Here is a 19,586-nt window from a genome sequence, read left to right as displayed (position 1 = left end):
GTTAAGCAGCAGAAACTGCTGTTACTGTATTTCCTTCCTTATTATGCACACCACAATTTCTATAAGTTGTTTGGTTGGTTGGTTGTTTTTTTGCTTTGTTTTGTTTTGTTTTTTGAGGGGGGGGGAAGTATGTTATCTGGGCAGGTATTTTGGTTAGTAGCTATGAACAGTACATGTAATGCTTATGTATGGGACTGGACCGCAGCCCCTAGTGGCCTCAGCATTGCCCTGTAATCCTTCAGGGAACTGGAGAGTTCATTTCTCTCATTGCAAGAAAGCTCCATTGCTTTCAGTTCCTCCAAAACACAAGATCCCTGCAAATCAAGAAGCAAGCTGTACTTACTAGAGCTTATGGCCATATCTGAAACATCTGAGTCACCTACAGTACAATCTTGGTAACAGTTAGGCCCTCTGACAGTCTCCTTAACTACTCTATAGTCCTGTGGAAACTCACATAGCGAGGAAGTTATCCTCTCTCACATCAAAAAGCATCATGCACCAGTTTGTCTAAACTCTCTCATGTTTCTTGATGAACTGAGAGCAGACAAAGCTCCCAAATTTGTACAGAACAGAAGGATCCGGGAGAGAATGGCAACAAGCAATAGCGGAAATGATATATAGACCTGTACTAATCCCAGTCCTGGTGCCAAAGTAATAAAAGATGTTGATCAGGAAAATATGATCTCTCTGTATCAGGATATATTTCAGTATCTGAGATCTTCTTTGGAACTTACAGTTTGTCCCTCAGTCCTCAATGCTGATGTGGATTGAGACATTGTCTCCAAGGTATTGTTTCAAGTCCTTTATGTAAAATGATCTTGTGGAACTTAGAACAGTGCAAGTCTACCTTTGAGGTAGAAAACTTCTAGCACAGTCCACCCTACAGTTAATACTAAAGCTACCAGTGCCAAGGCATTTACTGGCAAATATTTTTCTGCTGGTGCCAGTGCCAAGGATGTCTTTCTTATATATCAGTCTCTCTGTTCAAACTCTGACTATACTAACTGCTTATCATCACAAGTTTTTAAAAATTGCTTTAGTAAACTTAATTGGAGTCTTATGCCCCTCGATTTTGAGATACAGGGTGAAGGGTGGCAGATTAAGGTTTTGTTACAAATGTCATTCCTCAAGGCTTAAGAGCTATCTGATCTACCCAATGATCAGGTATATAAAGCTATTCCACTCCAGGCATTATTTAAATCTTGCAATTCTCGAATTTGCAAAGATGGTAGTAGCAAGGAACTCACAGACAATGAAAATGGAGGGCTTTTTTTTTTTTCCTTTCTTCCTTTCTTTGTTTGTTTTCAAATGTCCAGTTAAATGGAAGAATTAGAGGAAGGTAATTCTTTAAAAGGTTGATAAGCACTGAAGTAGTTGACATTGTCCACACTCCATCTTGTTGTCACAACTAGTAAAAAGGGAACTGATGGGGGGGAGGGGCAACTGCCACTAAACATGGACACTATTATGCCAAACGTTTTCCAGCTGGAACACATGCTTGCTTAGAGTGGGATGTAGACTAACACACACTCAAAAAAGAATCCTCAATTAGGTATGAAGCCTAAAATAGAGGCCAAAATTTCCACCTAAATTGTAGTGTTAATCTGCTGATGTTGTGTAGGATTCAAATACTTTAAAAATGTAAAGATAAGGTTTGTATTTGTGGTGCTTTTTACATGAAGTCAGTATTATGCATCACTAAAAAAAAAAATATATATATATATATATACACACTGCAGGGTTGGTGTGGGGGCTACAAAATAGCCCCTGGTCAGGGGGAACCCCTACATTCCCCCTGTGGATCCCACTAGCTACCCCTTACCTCCCCAAGACTCCCAGTCCCACCAAACCCTCCCAGAGCCCACCAATGCCACAATCCCCCCCCCCACACACAGATTTTGCTAGTTCCCTAATCCCCACCCATAGAAGCCATTTGTCCCCCTGAGCCCACCAAACCCTCCTGGACCCCACCAACCCAGAAAAAAAAAATACTATATATATCTTCAGATGTTTTTGGCAGTGTTGAGTGATGTTGTAGTCATGATGGTCCAGGAAACATGAGGTCATGAAGAAACATGCATTACATTTGAAAACATGTCTATCCCAACTATTATGCTCATGGTCCAAAGGAAAGATATCACCCACAAAAATGTCTGCCTCTTCAGACAAGTTTTTTACTAGCATAGAGATTATGAAAATAGACTTCATAGATTTCAAAGACATTAGGGCTGGAAGGGACCTGCGAATATCATTGAGTCCAGCCCCGAGATGTTGTATGTTAGGGAAAATTACTGGTTCCCTAAAATAAGATCAATTTTGAAAGCAAGAAAATACAGAAACACCACCTTTTTGGTTTGATAATGGAATGAATGAGTTCCTGTAAAACCTGAAGTCCCTGCAGCATATGACTGAAGAAAAGTTAAAAGACACAAGGGAAGAGAAAGCACCTTCCATATTGCTTACAACACCTGTCTGCCGAAAAGCTCCGAGATGAACATTTAGTACTATCCAAGATGAAGGACAGAGAAAGGTAAAAAAAAAAAAAGACTCGTTTAAAAGACCAGCTGCTTTTAAACAAGAAATTTAAAAGCAGGTAGTCACTATCAGTCATTCACATTAAAAGGAAGGTAAAAGATGAGAGTAGTGTAGTTCAAAAGAGGATACATGAAATTAATATGAAGGAATGAAAGGTCATTTAAGTACTTAAGCAGTGAGCAGCAGACTATTAATACTTAAATAAATTAAACTGAAATGAGATTAAGATGGTATCACATTAAAATACTTGAACATAATGTAGGAAATAATCCTTCATTGGCAGAAGAATAAATTGGAAGTTTGGGGGGTTTTTTTGTTTGGTTGTTGTTGTTTTTTTACATGGTTCTTATTTCCACATTCCAACTGGTTAATTGTTAGAATTATTTTTGGTTTTAAAAATATGACACTAATTCAATCATTATAATAAACTTATTCTAAAAAGAATATTTTACTTGACTGATTATTTTGTAAAATGCCTGAGAACTGTATTGTTTAACTGGTCTGATCTTTAAAACCAGAAGATTAGAAACTCCTAATAAAAACATGGTCCATCAAATATGAAATATCTTTGTACTTTTGCAGTGACATTTTTCTAGTTCTGAAGACAATCAGTTTGACAAACAGAAATTTAGCTTTGGAAAAAAAGTGCTATTTTCTGTTATCCCTGAACTTAATTTGGAGTAACACAGTAGTTTCCATGTTTTTCTTTTGGAAGCATTTAACTGGCTTGAGAAGATAAGGCATGTGTCTGAACCACTGTTGACTGTTAGCTCACACAGCAACTGCAAAGCACAGGGGTTTAGTCAAATATCATGTCTTAATTTTAAAATAACAGCAATATCAATTAAGATTTTCAGTACCTTTCAATCTCTTGTTACCCACCTTGCAGGTAACCTTGTGGGTAGGCTACTGATAAGAGGCAGAAATAGGTCTATAGCCCAACTATTTGCTTGCACTATAAAACACAAAAACAAAACATTTACCCCAAAGTCTAGCTGGCTATCCATGACAGCACAACATGGATTCTCACATATACTGACTGGGGTGACATGAGGTAGAAGAAAGCTGGCATGAAAATTGGCAGCAAGTCTTCTCAAATTTGCTGAGTTCTCCAAATTTCCCTCCAGCCTATATCCTATATTAATACACGGCCAACTCTAATAAATGATTGCTGACTGGCTGTATTTCAAATTTCTTTGTTACACTACTGAACTTTTGGAACTGGAGTGAACCAGGTATCTTGTAGAACTGGAAGGTACCGATTAATTGGGATTTACATTCTTGGGAAAGCAAAATGGCGGGATTCTTATCTCCTTTCCTTCCTCATTGTGGAATGCTGTTCAGCACTGGACTGTTTCTTCTTTACCTTAGTTTATGGTCTTCTCTGGCAAGGCTGTTTTGTTATTACAAATTATCTAAGCATCTTAACAAAAATATCCCTTTTATAGCAACGCAACGTCTAGTATATGTGGTTACATCAATCACTACTGCTAATATTTTAAGATAAAAGCTGTAATATAATGTATTTGGCTTATTTAATGTATCGTCTTCCCTTATAATGTCTTCTTTCAGGCCTTATACTTTGTTTAACCGTATCTCATTACTGGTTTAGTTAGACATGTGGATGGCTTCCTTTACTTTACAGACCAATCTACCTGTCACATCTGCAAAGGTTCATGCTGTCGTCACTCAAAAATAAGCTTTGGGGCCTTCTGCTTAACCACACTTCTGCATCTTGGTCTATGCCCCTTGAAAATGGCCAAGGCTGGCAAAAAAACGTATATACTTATTGGTTGCTTTTACTAACAAAGCATACATTTTATATAATGTTATCATTGTAAATGTACTCCTATTGACAAATTTTACTGTATACAATATACAGCTTTTGCTAAAATAAACTACTACTACTACAGAAAAGTACTAAGCTACACTTCTGCAGGAAGATAGTAAGCAGCTGTACAGTTAATGGAAACTGAAAGTCTTAGCCACAACGGCTTGAAGTCGCCACACCGCATCGCATGGGAATTCAGAGTTAGTTTTTCAAGCCTAGTTTCACTCACTAAACCTGACATATCAAATTTGCCTCTCCCTGCACCAGAACTGGACACAGCAAGCAGTGTCCACAGGGGTTAATACAGCCTGTCACCTCCTGCCACCAACATGCATCCCCCAACAGGGTTCCATAGCCAGAATTTTGAGGGTGAGCTCTGGCCCCAAATTCCCAGCCCTTCAGGGAGCCTTTTGGTCTGGAAAACAGCTCCACAGGCTCAATCTGACCAATAGGCCATATATGACACCTCTGCTCTAAACCAAAAGGAAGACAAGTCACAAAATAAAGACTACTTACACAATATATGTTTACTGTAATTAACCAAAACTTGTTATTATGTACATAGTTTAGTTGCATTGTGACAATACTTGGCATCCCCAATACTGACTAGGTGCTGTACCAAACATGAAATATGGTCTCTGCCCTACACAGTTCACAGTCTAAGACTAGCATTATCCAGATTTTAGAGAGGGCTATAGTTAAAAGTTTTAAGTTCTATTTATATACTACATGCATAAAAGGGCTCATATCAGTTTTATCTAACCTCTACTCAGGCTAATCTTTATCAATGGCCTCATGAAGGCTCACATCTTGCTTGAAACATTTGAAAAAAACCCAACAAATACAGTTGCCTAATGGATCATTTTATGGAGGACATGCCATATGAACAGAGCAATACAGAGTGGAAGCAGAGAGAACATGCTTTAAAATTCTTCCCAAGGAAATTGGAGAGGCATAGAGCATCAGTAGCAACCTTGGTTTCCAGTATTATCACAGCAGTCTTGCCTAATGATGCTTTCTATTGGTAGTAATGCAGTAAATCACAGGTTGGCTTTAAAACATGCTAAATTTCTCCAGCTAACAGAATACCATAACCAGTGCTACCTATTTAAACTGGCAAATTCTTGTTGTTGAGCACTTTCGTGGCTGACTCTCTTTAAACAATTATGCAAGTAACATCAAACATTATGGAGGAACACTTGAACAGTTTGGGTGACTTTTTATCATGTTCTCTACCACTCACAAACAGGGAAGATTTGGACCAGATGAATGACTAGTCCCATTACAGAGATATATCGTTGTTTTCCTGGAAGGGAAAAATGCCATCAAAACCACAAAAAAATTAGCTTAACAGAAGAAAGAACAGCACAAGTAATATTGCTATGCATTCTGGAAAAGAATGAAACTCATGTCTTTGAACAAAAGGAAAAAAAACCCTGAGACTGACACCTTGAATAATAAGCACATACCAATGAAAAAGTCCACTCTTCTGTGTGTCATTCATTTTGAAACCAAATGAGGGTAATTTTTTTTGCCCAGGCTGATTTTCTAGGACTGCCTTCTTTTAAAGTATCTGCTAGGCACTACCTTTTGCTGAGTCCTTTGAAAAAGGTCAGTTTCTTCATCAACTCACTTGTCCTTGCTTTTAAAGATATCAAAGATCCATAGTGACTGCACTATGCCTCCTTAATTGACAGTCTGCCACTTCTACATGGGTGCAATTTACAGCATTCTCCAAAAGCCGTACCTTCCTCCCAGGTGAGTTCCTAGTATCCTGAAGGATATATAGCTTAGGAACTCCTAAAGTGAAGTCCTGGTCCCTCTGAAAGCAATGGAATCCACGTTAAAATGGTCACTGATATAAATTTGCTTCCAACCTGTTTTTTATCCCACTTCTGGGATCCTGCATCGCTAAAATTAAAACAATTAAAACTTACTGCTTTGGAACAAAGGAAAGCTAAATTGTTTTTTTGACCTCAAACGCAACTACTCATACAGTGCGTGTAGTCTCTACAGCTCAGAAAATGTTTAGGAGCAGGCTAGATAGACAGGGATGATCCTGCCTTGAGTAGGAGGCTGGACTGCGTGATCTTGTGAGATTCCTTCTAGCCCTGCTTTCCTGTGATCCTATAAAACTGGCCATGACTGTTTTGACAGTTGTTTTGGATTACTAGTACCCATGTCCATTTGCACATACATGATACCAGACAGACTGTCTACTTGAGCAGATGTTCTGAACATCCATGTTCCAAACCAGAAAACTGAGACGCATCAATTTATTTTCATTTTTAAATGAAAATGAATCTCTGATCTCCAGGTGTTTATTTTTGCAGGTGACAAATTCTGGATGCATTGATTACTCACTCTTGCTAAAGCAGTCTGGACTGTTCTTACCTAGAGCTCATCTGGGCAAATCATCCTCCTGTGTGAGGTCACGCTGTGGGTTTTCTTCCTGTCCACTGTAACAAATTCCAGCCTCATTCTAAACTTCAAAGGTCATCTTAGACTTCTGACACTGATCTCTGTCTGCTATTCTCTCTCTTCCCCACTCCTTCCACAAACCCTAGATTATTATTCTTCTTTGGCTTAGTTTCACGCATTGGATGTGGTTAGAGCCTTGTGTCCTTTTTAACTTGGCAAGAGCTACATCAAGACTATTTACATTTACAGAATAGCTAATTCCTAAACCTCTTCTCTAAATGGGTCTCAGATTGCATGCCTGCCTGCCATATCTTTTTCTACGGAAGATGTCCTGCAAACATCGGGTATCTGATGTAATCCTAGAAGGATTCTACTGCCTCTTTGAACAACTGAGATTTGCAGGATGGCAACACAGACTTCAGTCTATACCTTTACTATCTAATATGCCTTGATATGCGTCTTTAAGATTAGATGCAAACTTGGATACAGTTGTCCATGAACTGATGTTTAAAATTAGGACATCCAGCAGAAACAGGAAGGACCAAAAAAAATCAAAAGCAAAAGTACTAGAAGAAAGAAAAAGGGTAAGAAATTATGCAAGAGCTAAATACATTTTCTATAGCCAATCCGTAGTGTATTAAAGACTTATATAAATTATAAAATCACTACACTTGCAACAAGTTTTTCTTATGGTTTTGAAGTAGCAAGATACATGAAGAGAAGCTAAAAGGTAAAAAGATACTAAACTTCATTTTTTAAAAATGCAAAGGATTACTTAAAAGCACCTCTGGGAATATGTTGCATAGCTTCTTCTGCTTCTCTAATTTAACATTTGTATCCAACTAATGGAAGAGAAGCACTACATACTCAGATATCAGCAATGTTACTGGCACCCAGCACTATACCAAGTAGCAGAGATATGATCTGTATGGAGACTGGAACCTGGGAATTTTTTATGACATTTGAGTGATCTGTTCAACACTATACAGAAATTACATACAGACCTGTTTATATGTGCATGCACACATTCTAAATAAAATGGGGACTACCGCCCAATTCCTAGAAATTCTTTTGGACCATAACCCAAATTTAAGCATAAATATTACTAAAAGGCATCCCAGGATCTTCTGCCATTGCCTTTATTATCCAAGTAAAATTTTAGCATTTGTAGCAGAACTTAAATCACAAGGGGTCATGATCCTGATTTGGTCTTCTCTCCACTACAGTGTGGTACAATGTATTTCTACCAGGATCTCAATGCATACCATATTACTGGCAGAATTCTGGATGAGGAAAAAGGAAATTGGCATTTTGCAGCATTCATTTGAGTTTCCAACTACACAAATACATTATGAAAACTTTCATAGACAGATGAAAATACCAGAACCTTCAAACTCTTTCAACCACTAAGTTCAAACATTACACAAAAATAGCCCAGGTACATAAAAAAAGGAGAGGGGGAGGAGGAGACTTGCAACATAAATAAAGATGAGGGTAACAACTCCAAGTACAGCATATGTTTAATAATTATTTTTGATTTGGCATCTTCCATCTGTAAATCTTGAAGGACTTTGGAAACCTCTGATGAACAGTACCTCTCAACAGTTCTAGGAGGTACAGAAGCATTAGCCCTATTTTACAGATGGCAAGATTGAGATTATAAAATTAAAAAAAAAAATCGAATAAAAATCAAATCACACAGTAAGTCTGTGGCTGAGCCAAGAATAGAACCACATATCATTTCCCTCCCATGTGAACACAAGCTGAGAAGATTAGCAGCACTTATAATGAATAGTAGAGAAAGTCTGCTGAAATTCAGTACTGCATTCTAGTCACCTAGAATGGTGTCAAAAATGCATTTAAAATGTCGAAAGCTTTTATAAAACTATGATTTTCATTCCTTATTTAAAACATCAAGCATATTGCTATTCAAGAAATGTAGAGACCTGCACTTAAGTGTTTTCTCTTAAGAAAAATGTAGAGAAACTTCAGAGAATATTGCTACATTAATCTAAGCAGCATATTTGAATATCAGCTATCTTAAAATTTGGTGAGGTCTGCAAAAGTTATGATTCTTCTTTAGATAAGCCTTTTGAAAGATATCTAGCTTTAAATTTTATTTTATTTTGCATGTACAGTACTGATGTTCTATGGATTTAGGAACATTTTGTATACAAATATATTCTAACAGCATGTGTGATAAAAAAGTAGTCTTATATACCCATTTTACAGATAAACAACACTCAGAAACTTATCCCTATCTTATCTAAAGATAAGATTCCTAACTCCTAGCCCTATATTGTCTACTAAATAGACTTAGATCTTTCTTAATAAACACAAAGTGCTAATTCGTAATTAATGCATGTACCATGGTTAGATAAAAATCTTACCATAAAGAACATGTACAGAAGAAAACTATCCTCTTCTGTACAATGAAAATGGAGGCTTTCATAGCAAACAGACTATGGACACTGAACAGCTGCCCTTCAATACTGCTAGTTCCTCAACATTATAGTACATCATCAAAAATAAAACTGATAAGAGTATTGTTACTTACATATAGCTAGTAGTATATTTTATAGTGAATACAGTTTTTAGACTGCTGAAAGTGTAAATGAGTGAAATGAAACTCTAAATGGGCAAATGCTAGATGAAAATCTAAGTAGTCAATGAGTGATTTTTGCATTTCATTAACAGATTTCTCAAAGTAAAGCCAATATATCGGAATTATTTTCTAATGAACAAATAACGTATTTGTAAGAGGACAAGTTCTCATTTTAAAGCTCCAACCATTTCTTATTGGGTTAGTTTGTGTGTAAAATATGCCAGATAAATAAGAATATAGTCAGCAAGTTAAAATAAATTATCTTAATAAGATCTTACCTTTGAGCCATCCAAGCTGATTATCCTATAGACATTTCTTGTGCTGTCATAGAAATAGGACACAGTAACAGCATGCTTGCTGGTGGGAACCCAGTTCTTCTTAGTGTTTGGGTCAATCTGGAAGACATGAGCTCGGGTGCTGAAGATGGGCTGTTCCCTGAAGGGTAAAAAATAAAAGTGATGTATCTGATTTGGATGCAGTATGGTTGTACACAAGTGATCTGGCGATTCTGCCCATTGGGATGTACACACTTCGTTTTGCATGAATAATTTTCCCCACAAACTTTTAATGTAATTGCATAGAGCAGTTAACAGCATTAATATACCCAGGCAAGCACAGCACAAGACTTCTAAAACAAAACAAAAATCAGTGACCAGCTGTAGAGTCAGATGAGAGAAAGACATATCTATATTTAGATTCATCACTGATCCATTACCTCCCCAGCCTCCACCCTCCATCTGTCTACTCCCTTATCACTGCCTGTCATTAATGTAAATGCAGTTTTATCTGATTACATTGTGCAGCAGTGTATATATTACTTCAAATCCTCCTTTTCCTTAAACTTTTTAATACTCTGATTACTTAGTCCTGATCCATAATCTGAAACTGAACTGGTCTGCTCAATTTAATTAAGCAACAGCTGATACTCATTAGCAATGGGAACACAGATTGTGAAATAAATGCTTATTCTATGTACCTCCACATTTGAACATTTTCACAAAATCCTGTATGTTATAAAGACACATGCTTTAAAAAAAAATCTAGATCCCAAATTCTTGGATGAGCAAGCTATAGTGGATAAAATCTTCTAATATACTTGAAATGAGAAAGCTTTACTTTCCCCATGACATCACAATGTATAATACAGTATAAAAGCCTAAAAGTACTTGAGCATCATTAAGTCTAATAAAATTAGTGGCCTCTAAGGACATTTATTCATAGAAGAGCCACTTTCTTTCCAAAATGTTAACAACTTAAAATAATCAAATCATAGAAATGAATACCTTTGTCCCTGAAACATGGAAGATATTGTAATCATCTGTTTTGAAATGAAAGCTTCATAATTTTACAAGGAAGCAAAATTTAACACCTTGAGACCCAGAAGTTAGTTCCCCTGCTGCAGCCTTTTTATTTTGAACCAAAATTTGCATACCTGCAGAACAACCTTAACACAAGAAATTCCTTGCCCAGGAGAACCCTCCATCACCAGTCCTCCTGTGAAATACGTAACATCATAAACAAGAAAGAAGCATAATTCAACATCCTGCTTGCCACCAGACACCTTTGAGGCAAACAGACTGTACCAACTTATCTGAGCCTAATTTGCATAAAATGAAAAATGAATTTTTCCAGCCAGGAGATATTACTTCCTGTGAAATACAAATTTTCATTTCTACCTGGGAGAAACTTTACAATCTTTGCATTCTCCTACGCCTGAGGAAAGGTGCATGTGCCTGAAAGCTTGCAAATAAAGGGGAAAAAATGTTTTTACAACTGTCTAGTTGGTCTAATAAAAAAGATGTCACACTCTAGCACACTGACTACCACCTTTACTAGAGTCAAGTTCATAGATTCTCTGAGGTAGATTACACTCTCCATTTATGGAATCTGAGGAAACATATCCATCTAGTTGAACTTGAAAGGAATGAGTCACTGCTGTCTGTGAACATCTTTACTTCCCTAGATACCTGGTCATCATGGGGGACCTGAACTTCCCAGACATCTGCTGGGAAGAGCAGTCAGCCAGGTCTGACAGCTCATGTAAGTTCCTAGCTTAAAATGCAGGACCTCCATCTAACCCAGGAGGTGCACAGCCCCACCAGGGGAGACGCCTTGTTGGACCTGGTGCTCGCTACCAGCGATGACCTGGTGAGGGGGCTGCGAGTGCTCAGCCACCTGGGCAACAGAAATCAATCGCCTGCTAGAATTCACCATCCAGCACAAGGTGGCAAAGGCCTGCAACAAGGCAGCAGCCCTAGATTTCAGGAGGGCAGACTTCAATGAGCTAAGGAGAACAGTTGGGGAAGCACTGAGGTCCCGGAGGGGAGGCAGGTGTCCAAGAAGAGTGGTCGCTCCTTAAGAAGATGATCCTCCAAGCCCAAAGGGAGGTAATCCCAACATAGATCAAAGGGAGCAAAAGGGCACAAAAGCCCCCATGGCTCACCAAAAGCATCCAGGAATGTCTTCTAGCTAAAAGGGAGGCATACACCCAACAGAAGGGAGGCACCATCACCAGGGAGGATTACACTGCGGTTACTTGGGGATGCAGGGGGGCAGACAGGAAGGCCAAGGCAGAGATGGAACTGGGACTAGCTTCCCAGATCAAGGACAACAAGAAGTCCTTTTTTAATTACATAAGGGGCAAAAAGAAGGTTCCAGGTAACGTGGGGCCCCTGCAAGATGCGCTAGAAAATTTGGTCATCACACCAGGTGACAAATCTAACCTATTTAACGATTTCTTTGCCTCCATTTTCCTGAGCAGGGACAAGATCAGCCAACCCACCAGGCCCCCCTCAGGCCCCAGAGGAGGCGCACCTAGGCTAAGGGTCAGTGAGGATCTAGTCAGGGAACTTCTAGAGGGACTGAATGTTTTTAAATCAGCTGGTCCGGATGATCTCCACCCCAGAGAGCTGAAGGAATTAGCTGAGGTCATTGTGGGACCCCTGACACGGCTTTATGAGCACTCGTGGTGCTCTGGTGGGGTGCCAGAGGACTGGAAGAGGGCCAGTGTGGTTCCCATCTTCAAAAAGGGGAGGAAGGAGGACCCGGGAAAAAAAAGGCCAGTTAGTCTTACCTCAATCCTGGGCAAGCTTTTTGAGAGAATTATCCTGGCACATGTTCATGAGGGGCCAGCAGGGGAGATTATGCTTAGGGTCAACCAACACGGATTCATTAGAGACAAGTCCTGTCAGACCAACCTGGTGGCCTTTTACCACCAGGTCAGCAAATCCTTAGATGCAGGGGTAGCAGTGGACGTAGTCTTTCTGGACTTCAGGAAGGCTTTTGACACCGTCTCTCACCCCGTTCTCATTAAGAAACTGGGGGACTGTGATGTCAACACCTACACAGTCAAATGGGTCACCAACTGGCTGGAGGGCCACACCCAGAGAGTGGTGGTGGATGGGTCATTTTCGACCTGGAGGGATGTGAGCAGAGGGGTTCAGCAGGGCTCAGTCCTCGGGCCTGCACTGTTCAACATCTTCATCAGTGACTTGGACAAGGGGGTAAGAAGCACCCTGTTCAAGTTTGCTGATGACACTAAGATGTGGGGGGGACGTTAGCATGCTAGAAGGAAGGAATAGGCTACAATCAGACCTAGACAGGTTACAGGGGAGGGCGGACAAGAATAGGATGCGTTTCAATACTGACAAGTGCAAGGTGATGCACCTGGGGAGGAAGAACCACCAGCATACCTACAGGCTGGGGAACTCCCTACTCATCAGTACAGAGGCAGAGAAGGATCTTAGAATCACTACTGATGACAAGATGAATATGGGCAGGCAGTGTAGGGATGCAGTCAGGAAGGCCAACCACACCTTGTCTTGCATCCACAGATGCATCTCAAGCAGGTCCAAGGAGGTGATACTACCCCTCTATGCGGCACTGGTCAGGCCGCAGCTGGAGTACTGCGTCCAGTTCTGGGCACCACACTTCAAGAGGGATGTGGACAGGATCGAGAGGGTCCAGAGGAGGGCCACTCGTATGATCAGGGGGGCAGCAGGGCAGACCCTATGAGGAGAGGCTACAGGACCTGAATCTGTTCAGCCTCCACAAGAGAAGACTGAGTGGGGATCTAGTGGCCTGTTACAAACTAGTCAGAGGGGACCAGCAGGCATGGGGGGAGTCCCTGTTTCCCCGAGCACTACCAGGAGTGACTAGGAATAATGGTCACAAGCTGGCAGAGGGTAAAATTCTGATTAGACATCAGGAGGCGCTACTTCACAGTGAGGGCAGCTAGGATCTGGAACCAACTTCCAAGAGAAGTAGTGCTGGCTCCTACCCTGGAGGCCTTTAAGAGGAGGCTTGACAATCACCTTGCTGGGGTCATTTGACCCCAGTACCCTTTCCTGCCATGGCAGGGGGTCGGATTTGATGATCTGCTCAGGTCCCTACTAACTATGAAACCTGCAGAAGTTCCTCTGCTGGAATTCTACCTGTGGTACATTGGATGACACTTTATTGAAACTGCTTGAGTTAACTATGACCTGTTATTCAAAAGCTAGTTGTAAAAAAGTATTAAAAGGACACATTTTCATCCCAAAGTCAAAAGCAAGGCTTCAGAAGCTAGAACTCTAAAGGGAGGTGCTTTGGTTTGGCATTGCCTGGGAAACAGTACGTAAAGGGTGAATGAGAGCAAGTTCAGGTGTAGGAGACAGCATGTAAACTCAGAAAAAAAAAAAAGAGAGACACAATGGCTAGGGACAGAAGTTAAACTGGTTTATGTGTAAGTGATCAAAAACTGGTTCAAGATAAACCTGGTTGAATGCAGCATTAGACTTAGCTGATTTAAGGTCAAACCAGTTTATGAAACTTCTGTCCCAGACCCCTTCCTGGTTCAAGTTAAATCACAGTCCCCCAGCATACCAACGTGCTTTCCAGCCCTGGGCTAGGCTGTGCTGTCTGCTCCATGGAGGAGGGCTGGCCCCACCTCTTTGCTCCCTAGCTCGAGCAGTGAGGGCTGGCTCACTAATCCCCACAGACAAACCCCAGCTGGAGTCTGGGGCCAAAAGATGGGGGTTAAGCTTCCCTTCCCCTGAGTACGGAGCTGCCCTGTGGGTTGTGACTGTTTACTACAAATCCCAGAGGAATCTGGAAATAGAAAGAGGAAGTGACGAGCAACCCTGCAGAGTCTTGCTGCTGAGATTGTAGACTGCAAATCCCAGAGACATCAGGGGCCGCAGGTAGAGGAAATGAACACACAGTCTGTGCTGACTACATGCCAGAAAGCCATGGTCTAGCACTCCTGGCTTCTAGCTTGAGCCACTGCAGGCATGTATGTGGCTGCATTTCCTGAATCAAAAGTGAATGTCTGTTCATTTGCTTATTGGTTCATTCTTTGCCGCTTAGACTAACCTGCAAAGATTGAATCAATTCAGCCTCAGGCTTTTTGGCTGTCTGTACTTGGCCAAAGAGACTTCAGCATAGCTGTGTATAGCTCTGGAAAAAACTTAGGACTTTCAGGTAACAGCACTAGCTGAAAAAAACAAAAACAAAAAAAGCAGTGAGCAAGGAAACTCTTTAGTTGTCAAATGCCTCCTGTGCTGAAGAAAGAAGGTCTTTATATATTTGAGTCAAGGGCAAAAATACATATTTTACTCCATAATTAAGTTTCTACTCCTGAGATAGCCATTCAGAACCAACAGAGTAGAATCCCAGAACTTTATTCAGCATTATTTGAGCCTAGTAAGGGATAAATGGAACTCAACTTTGGATTAGGAGTTAATGCTGCTTGAAGCCCACTTCACCCTTAGGTATTTCTTCATACACATCCAATGTGGGTTAAGGGAAGCAGGAACAGATGACAATGAAAAAGCTAAGGACAGCAGAGTTCCAGTGAAAAGAGAAAAAGGTGAAAGTGAGCCAGGAGATCTGAACAGAGTACCAATCTCCCATAGAAAAGCATCTATATTCACAGCTGTAAGTTACGCCAATGATTCTGAACCTCTTCAGTCAGGGCACCCCTCCTCCATTTATTTGGGGGGATTTTGTGTTTTTTTTACTATGGTAGCAGGTTAAGAACTACTATTGGTGCTTTACCTCAACTTCACAATACTTTTCAAGTCAGGTGCACCATGCACCTGGTGTGGACACTCCCCCTGAATTAGGGGTCTCTGAGAACCCTAAAGTAGGACAGAAGATAACTTCTGCTGTAGCCTTTCTGGTCTGGCTCCCACACTGCTTCAGGAAGCAGAGGTGTGCAGATGGAGTCATCCCATCTGCATGTTTCCAGGAGGAGCACTAGCCAGACCAGGATGGGCTGCAGCCTGAGCCAGCTCCTTTATCCTGGTTTAAGGGTATCAGAGACCTCTCATCCAGAAGGACTGGGCACAGACCATAGCCCTGCTATGGTGGCAACCAGGTAACACCCGCATTTTATGACACCCCAGCTAAAAACTACTTGCCCTTCCTGTACCCTCTCTATCTCAAACATAGATATTAAATAGAGCAGCTACATTATTCTTGTCACCTGCAATGCCCATATTACATCCTCTGCAAATCTCTTGACTTGTTCCTCTTTAGCACACCACATTTGAGATTCCTGCCCTTGTCTTCAGTATTACATACAGATTTACACTGTTTATATCTTTATTACACACATCCTCATAAAAAGGAAATATTTCCATTTGGTTTATGAGCATTACATTTCTGAACACTGGAGACAACTATGTATTTATGCTAATGTAGTACATAACTTTTACTAATCTATTTGGGGAAAAGAAACATGTTTCGACTGGGTGGAGGGAAAAAAACTTGAGCAAATTAACTAAAATGACAAGGTGAGCTGAATTCAGCTTTAAGTGTATTGATAACTAATGCAGACGCACTAAACCAAATACTGTTCAGAACTAGAATGGACTAGGATTCAAAGCAGAATCAAGGACACTTTGCAATTTGCAGGAAGCTTTCAACATAGTAGGTGTGAGGACCTTTACATGTGTAAATATAATTATTTACAGAGTGGTACAGTGCTTATCAAGTTTCCCTTTGCTTTAAATGTTTTCTGTAACCTAGATGTCAGAGCTGTTTGTTTCATCGTGTACGTTGAAGCTCTATATTTACTGTCAGAGCGAAGAGGGAAACCTAATGCAACAACAAAAACAACATCAATCCATGCAAAGTGACAGTACTCAAACTTAATACCAAACAACAGTTCTATTTAGTTAAAACAGTTATGAACCATGATTTTGCCTATGCACCATAATGGCTGGGAGGTTTTCTAGAAGCAATCTGAAATTATAGACACAGTAAATGCAATAGATTTATATAGGTATAAACATTTACTTCCCAAAACAAATCAAAATATGCAAAGGGTTTTTTGATACTTTTTAGTCCAAGCATGGCATCAATGTTAACAGACCATAATGTTTATAAATACAGTAGTCAATCCAGATTCAAAGGCTTATGCTTCTTTTAATACCTGGAATTAAAAAGTATCCAGAACAGATTTTTTTTTTTTAAATTACATTACCCATTTTTATTTATTTATTTTTTTAATAGGAAAGGTATCGATGGCAGCACCAGCATTCACTGACAGGTGGGTTAGTGCCATTGATTCTTAACCTGAAACTGCCTACAGATGTTTAAAAAAAAAACCAAACAAAAACAAACAAAAACCCCAACCCCTATGCTTTACTGGAAGCAGCAGCATGTTAGTTTGACCTGGGTCCACAGCTTTATAGATCAGATGCTTCAGCAGGGCTTTTTGGCACTTTAATCTAAAGCTGATTCAAAATCAGCCACTAAAGCATCCAATATATACAAATGTTGCGCAAGCCAGATCCAACTAATGCACTGCCTCTTCTGGGCATGTGCTGGGCTTGTCATGGGACCATACTGAGTTTAAAGTAAAGCATCGGGTTTGTTTTTTGGTTTTGTGCAAAGACCTCCCACATAGTCTGTGGACCCCAGGTTGAAAACTACTCTTGTAAGGGATTGTCTATGTCCAAGGGGTCCATGAAGAATGACTATGATCAAAAGTATGTGAATACCCACACTTTGAATTCAAAGGGCTCCACAAGTCCATTTGCAATTTTGTTAGGGGTTGGCAAATGAAAAAAGGTTGAAAACCACTGCCTTAGAAAAATAAGTTGAAAATATTGGTAGTATGACCATTAATATAGGAAGACACCAAAGAAATCACTTTCAATTCGTTCTCTTATCAGCTCCATGTGCAATATTTTATGCAAAGCTAATGAGGGTCTGTATGTTTGCTAATATTTATAGTGCTCTTGAAAGACAGGCTTAAAAGTCCTAGTAACCAAACTCTCTTTACCTAGGACATCTTCCCACATATGCTTGCTTGCCAGGTGCCTGAATTCTGTTTTTGGGAGAAGTGCAGATGGGAAGGGTGGACAGGAAGAGAGAAATTGGATAGGGAAAGATAAACAACAGACATGTGTTAAAAGGTTAACAGAATGGAGCATGATAGAAAAGCGTGAGAAGGAGCTAGAGCTGGGAAGAGACTGGACTTGGCCAGATTGAACGTGAAGCACCAGAAAAAGCCTGTGTACACAACAGTACAATCCCTAGCCTGGAATGGGGCCCACAATTCTCCCAATTCCTCTATCAACAATAACTAAAACCTATTTGCAAGTCTCATCTGTCCTCTAGTGCTGGGGCACAGAGGATCACAACTTACCACAACCATCAGTTACTTCATTAGTTCAAAGTGTTAGAAATCCATGAAGAGAGTCTAAAGGTCCCCATCTGCTAATGACTCAAAGCAGATGTCAATATGCCACCCAGCAGAATGTGTTCTTTCTAGGTTCCCCCCTCCCCAAATAAGGCTGAAGATAAATTGCATGGTATGCTCCCCAGCTGGAAGCCCTGATCAACTAATGAAAGCATGTGGTGTTCTCTTCCACAGATTCACGTAAGTTTAGGGCTGGAAGGGATCTCATGAAGTCATTGGGTCCAGCGCCCCTGCTCTGGATCTCTGATGAGCTGACAAAGCTCCCAGGTGTGGGCGCATGATGCCCTCCAGTGGCTGGGAGCCAAGTCCGCTACTTGTCTGTGCAAGGGAAGCCCAGGATCAGGCTCCCCCTGCACCAGCAATATGGTGTAATAGGATTGAATGCAGGACCCCACAGTCGTGCCTCCTGCCAAGCAGGTGTGCATGGCAGGAAGTGCAATTGTTGAGATCTGCACTAGATTTCATTGTGCCATTAATACCCGTCAGGGGCCAGTGAAATAATCTTACATTTTATAAATATATCAATCATATGGGGTTGTTGTAGTAGGCAGCCTTAGTCAACCACATCTCAGTATGGACACCAAAAGTAACAGGGGGTATACACAGAACCAAAGAACAGTCTCTTGGTTCTCAGCTAAGAGCCCCTTTCCCTAAGCTATAGCATACTCTAGGGGTTTTCAACCTTTTTAATAAGCGTACCTCTGGCGGTCAGGTGGCATGCAGCTGAACACAGAGTGGAGGTAGTGTGGGGTGGTGGATGGCAGCAGCACACAAAAGTTTTCCCCACCCCCCCTGCATCTGACCAGCCAGGCAGTGCCTGTGTGGCCTGCAACAGGGAGCTGCTGCCCTCACCCCACCCAGGCCCTACTCCTGGGAGACAGCAGCATGGGGTGGTGGGTGGCAACACTCCTTCCCTACCCACCCATACGTACCCCCTAGGGCCTTCCCAAGTACCTCTGGGTGTAGGTACCCCCAGCTGACAACCCCTGGCATATTCTATAGGGAAAAGTGAGTAGCTTGAATGTGCAGTATTTTATGCAAGCTATAGACAGGCATGACAGAGGTGACAAACATGCAATCACATGAGACTCATTACTTGTAGGTTTTCAACTCCCTCATTCAGGAGGTCATAGTGCTCAACTGGATTTTTCTTGTCATCCTTGCTAGCTGTGGCTTGGTCTCAGCTCAGCTTCCTGACAGCTGGGAGCTGCCCCGGGGCTGGGGCTCTATGGATACTGTGCAGCTCCGGGGCCTAGCTCCCCAGAGACTGGAAGCTACGTTCACACCCCAGCAAGGGAGCTGGGGGGCAGCAAGTGGCAGCAGTGGAGATACAGCCCCCAGCTGCCTGATTCCTGTGCCCATGCAGGGAAAGTCCCCACCTCCAATGCACTGCTAAAAGCCACCCGGCTTGTGTCGGACCAGAGCCAGCCTGCAGCTTGCTAAAGGACGCTGACTGCTGGTACAGCTTATCCACCTCAGGATCCAGAATACACTATAATTAA

The 19,586-nt window shown here is 41.1% G+C and overlaps 1 protein-coding gene across 1 annotated transcript in view; it reads right to left on the bottom strand.

Annotated features, from left to right (window-relative positions):
* Positions 1–19,586, bottom strand: part of HOMER1 (homer scaffolding protein 1) — a 149,883-nt gene that overhangs the window by 98,694 nt on the left and 31,603 nt on the right. The window contains exon 2 of the mRNA XM_019532195.1: positions 9,671–9,827. Coding sequence (XP_019387740.1) covers positions 9,671–9,827 — 157 coding nt within the window. The remainder of the gene's footprint in view (positions 1–9,670; positions 9,828–19,586) is intronic.

The sequence above is a fragment of the Crocodylus porosus genome, unplaced genomic scaffold, assembly GCF_001723895.1.
Source record: "Crocodylus porosus isolate Cpor-Errol unplaced genomic scaffold, CroPor_comp1, whole genome shotgun sequence".
In the NCBI taxonomy this organism is placed as follows: Eukaryota; Metazoa; Chordata; order Crocodylia; family Crocodylidae; genus Crocodylus; species Crocodylus porosus.
This window is presented reverse-complemented; position numbering and strand designations above follow the sequence as displayed.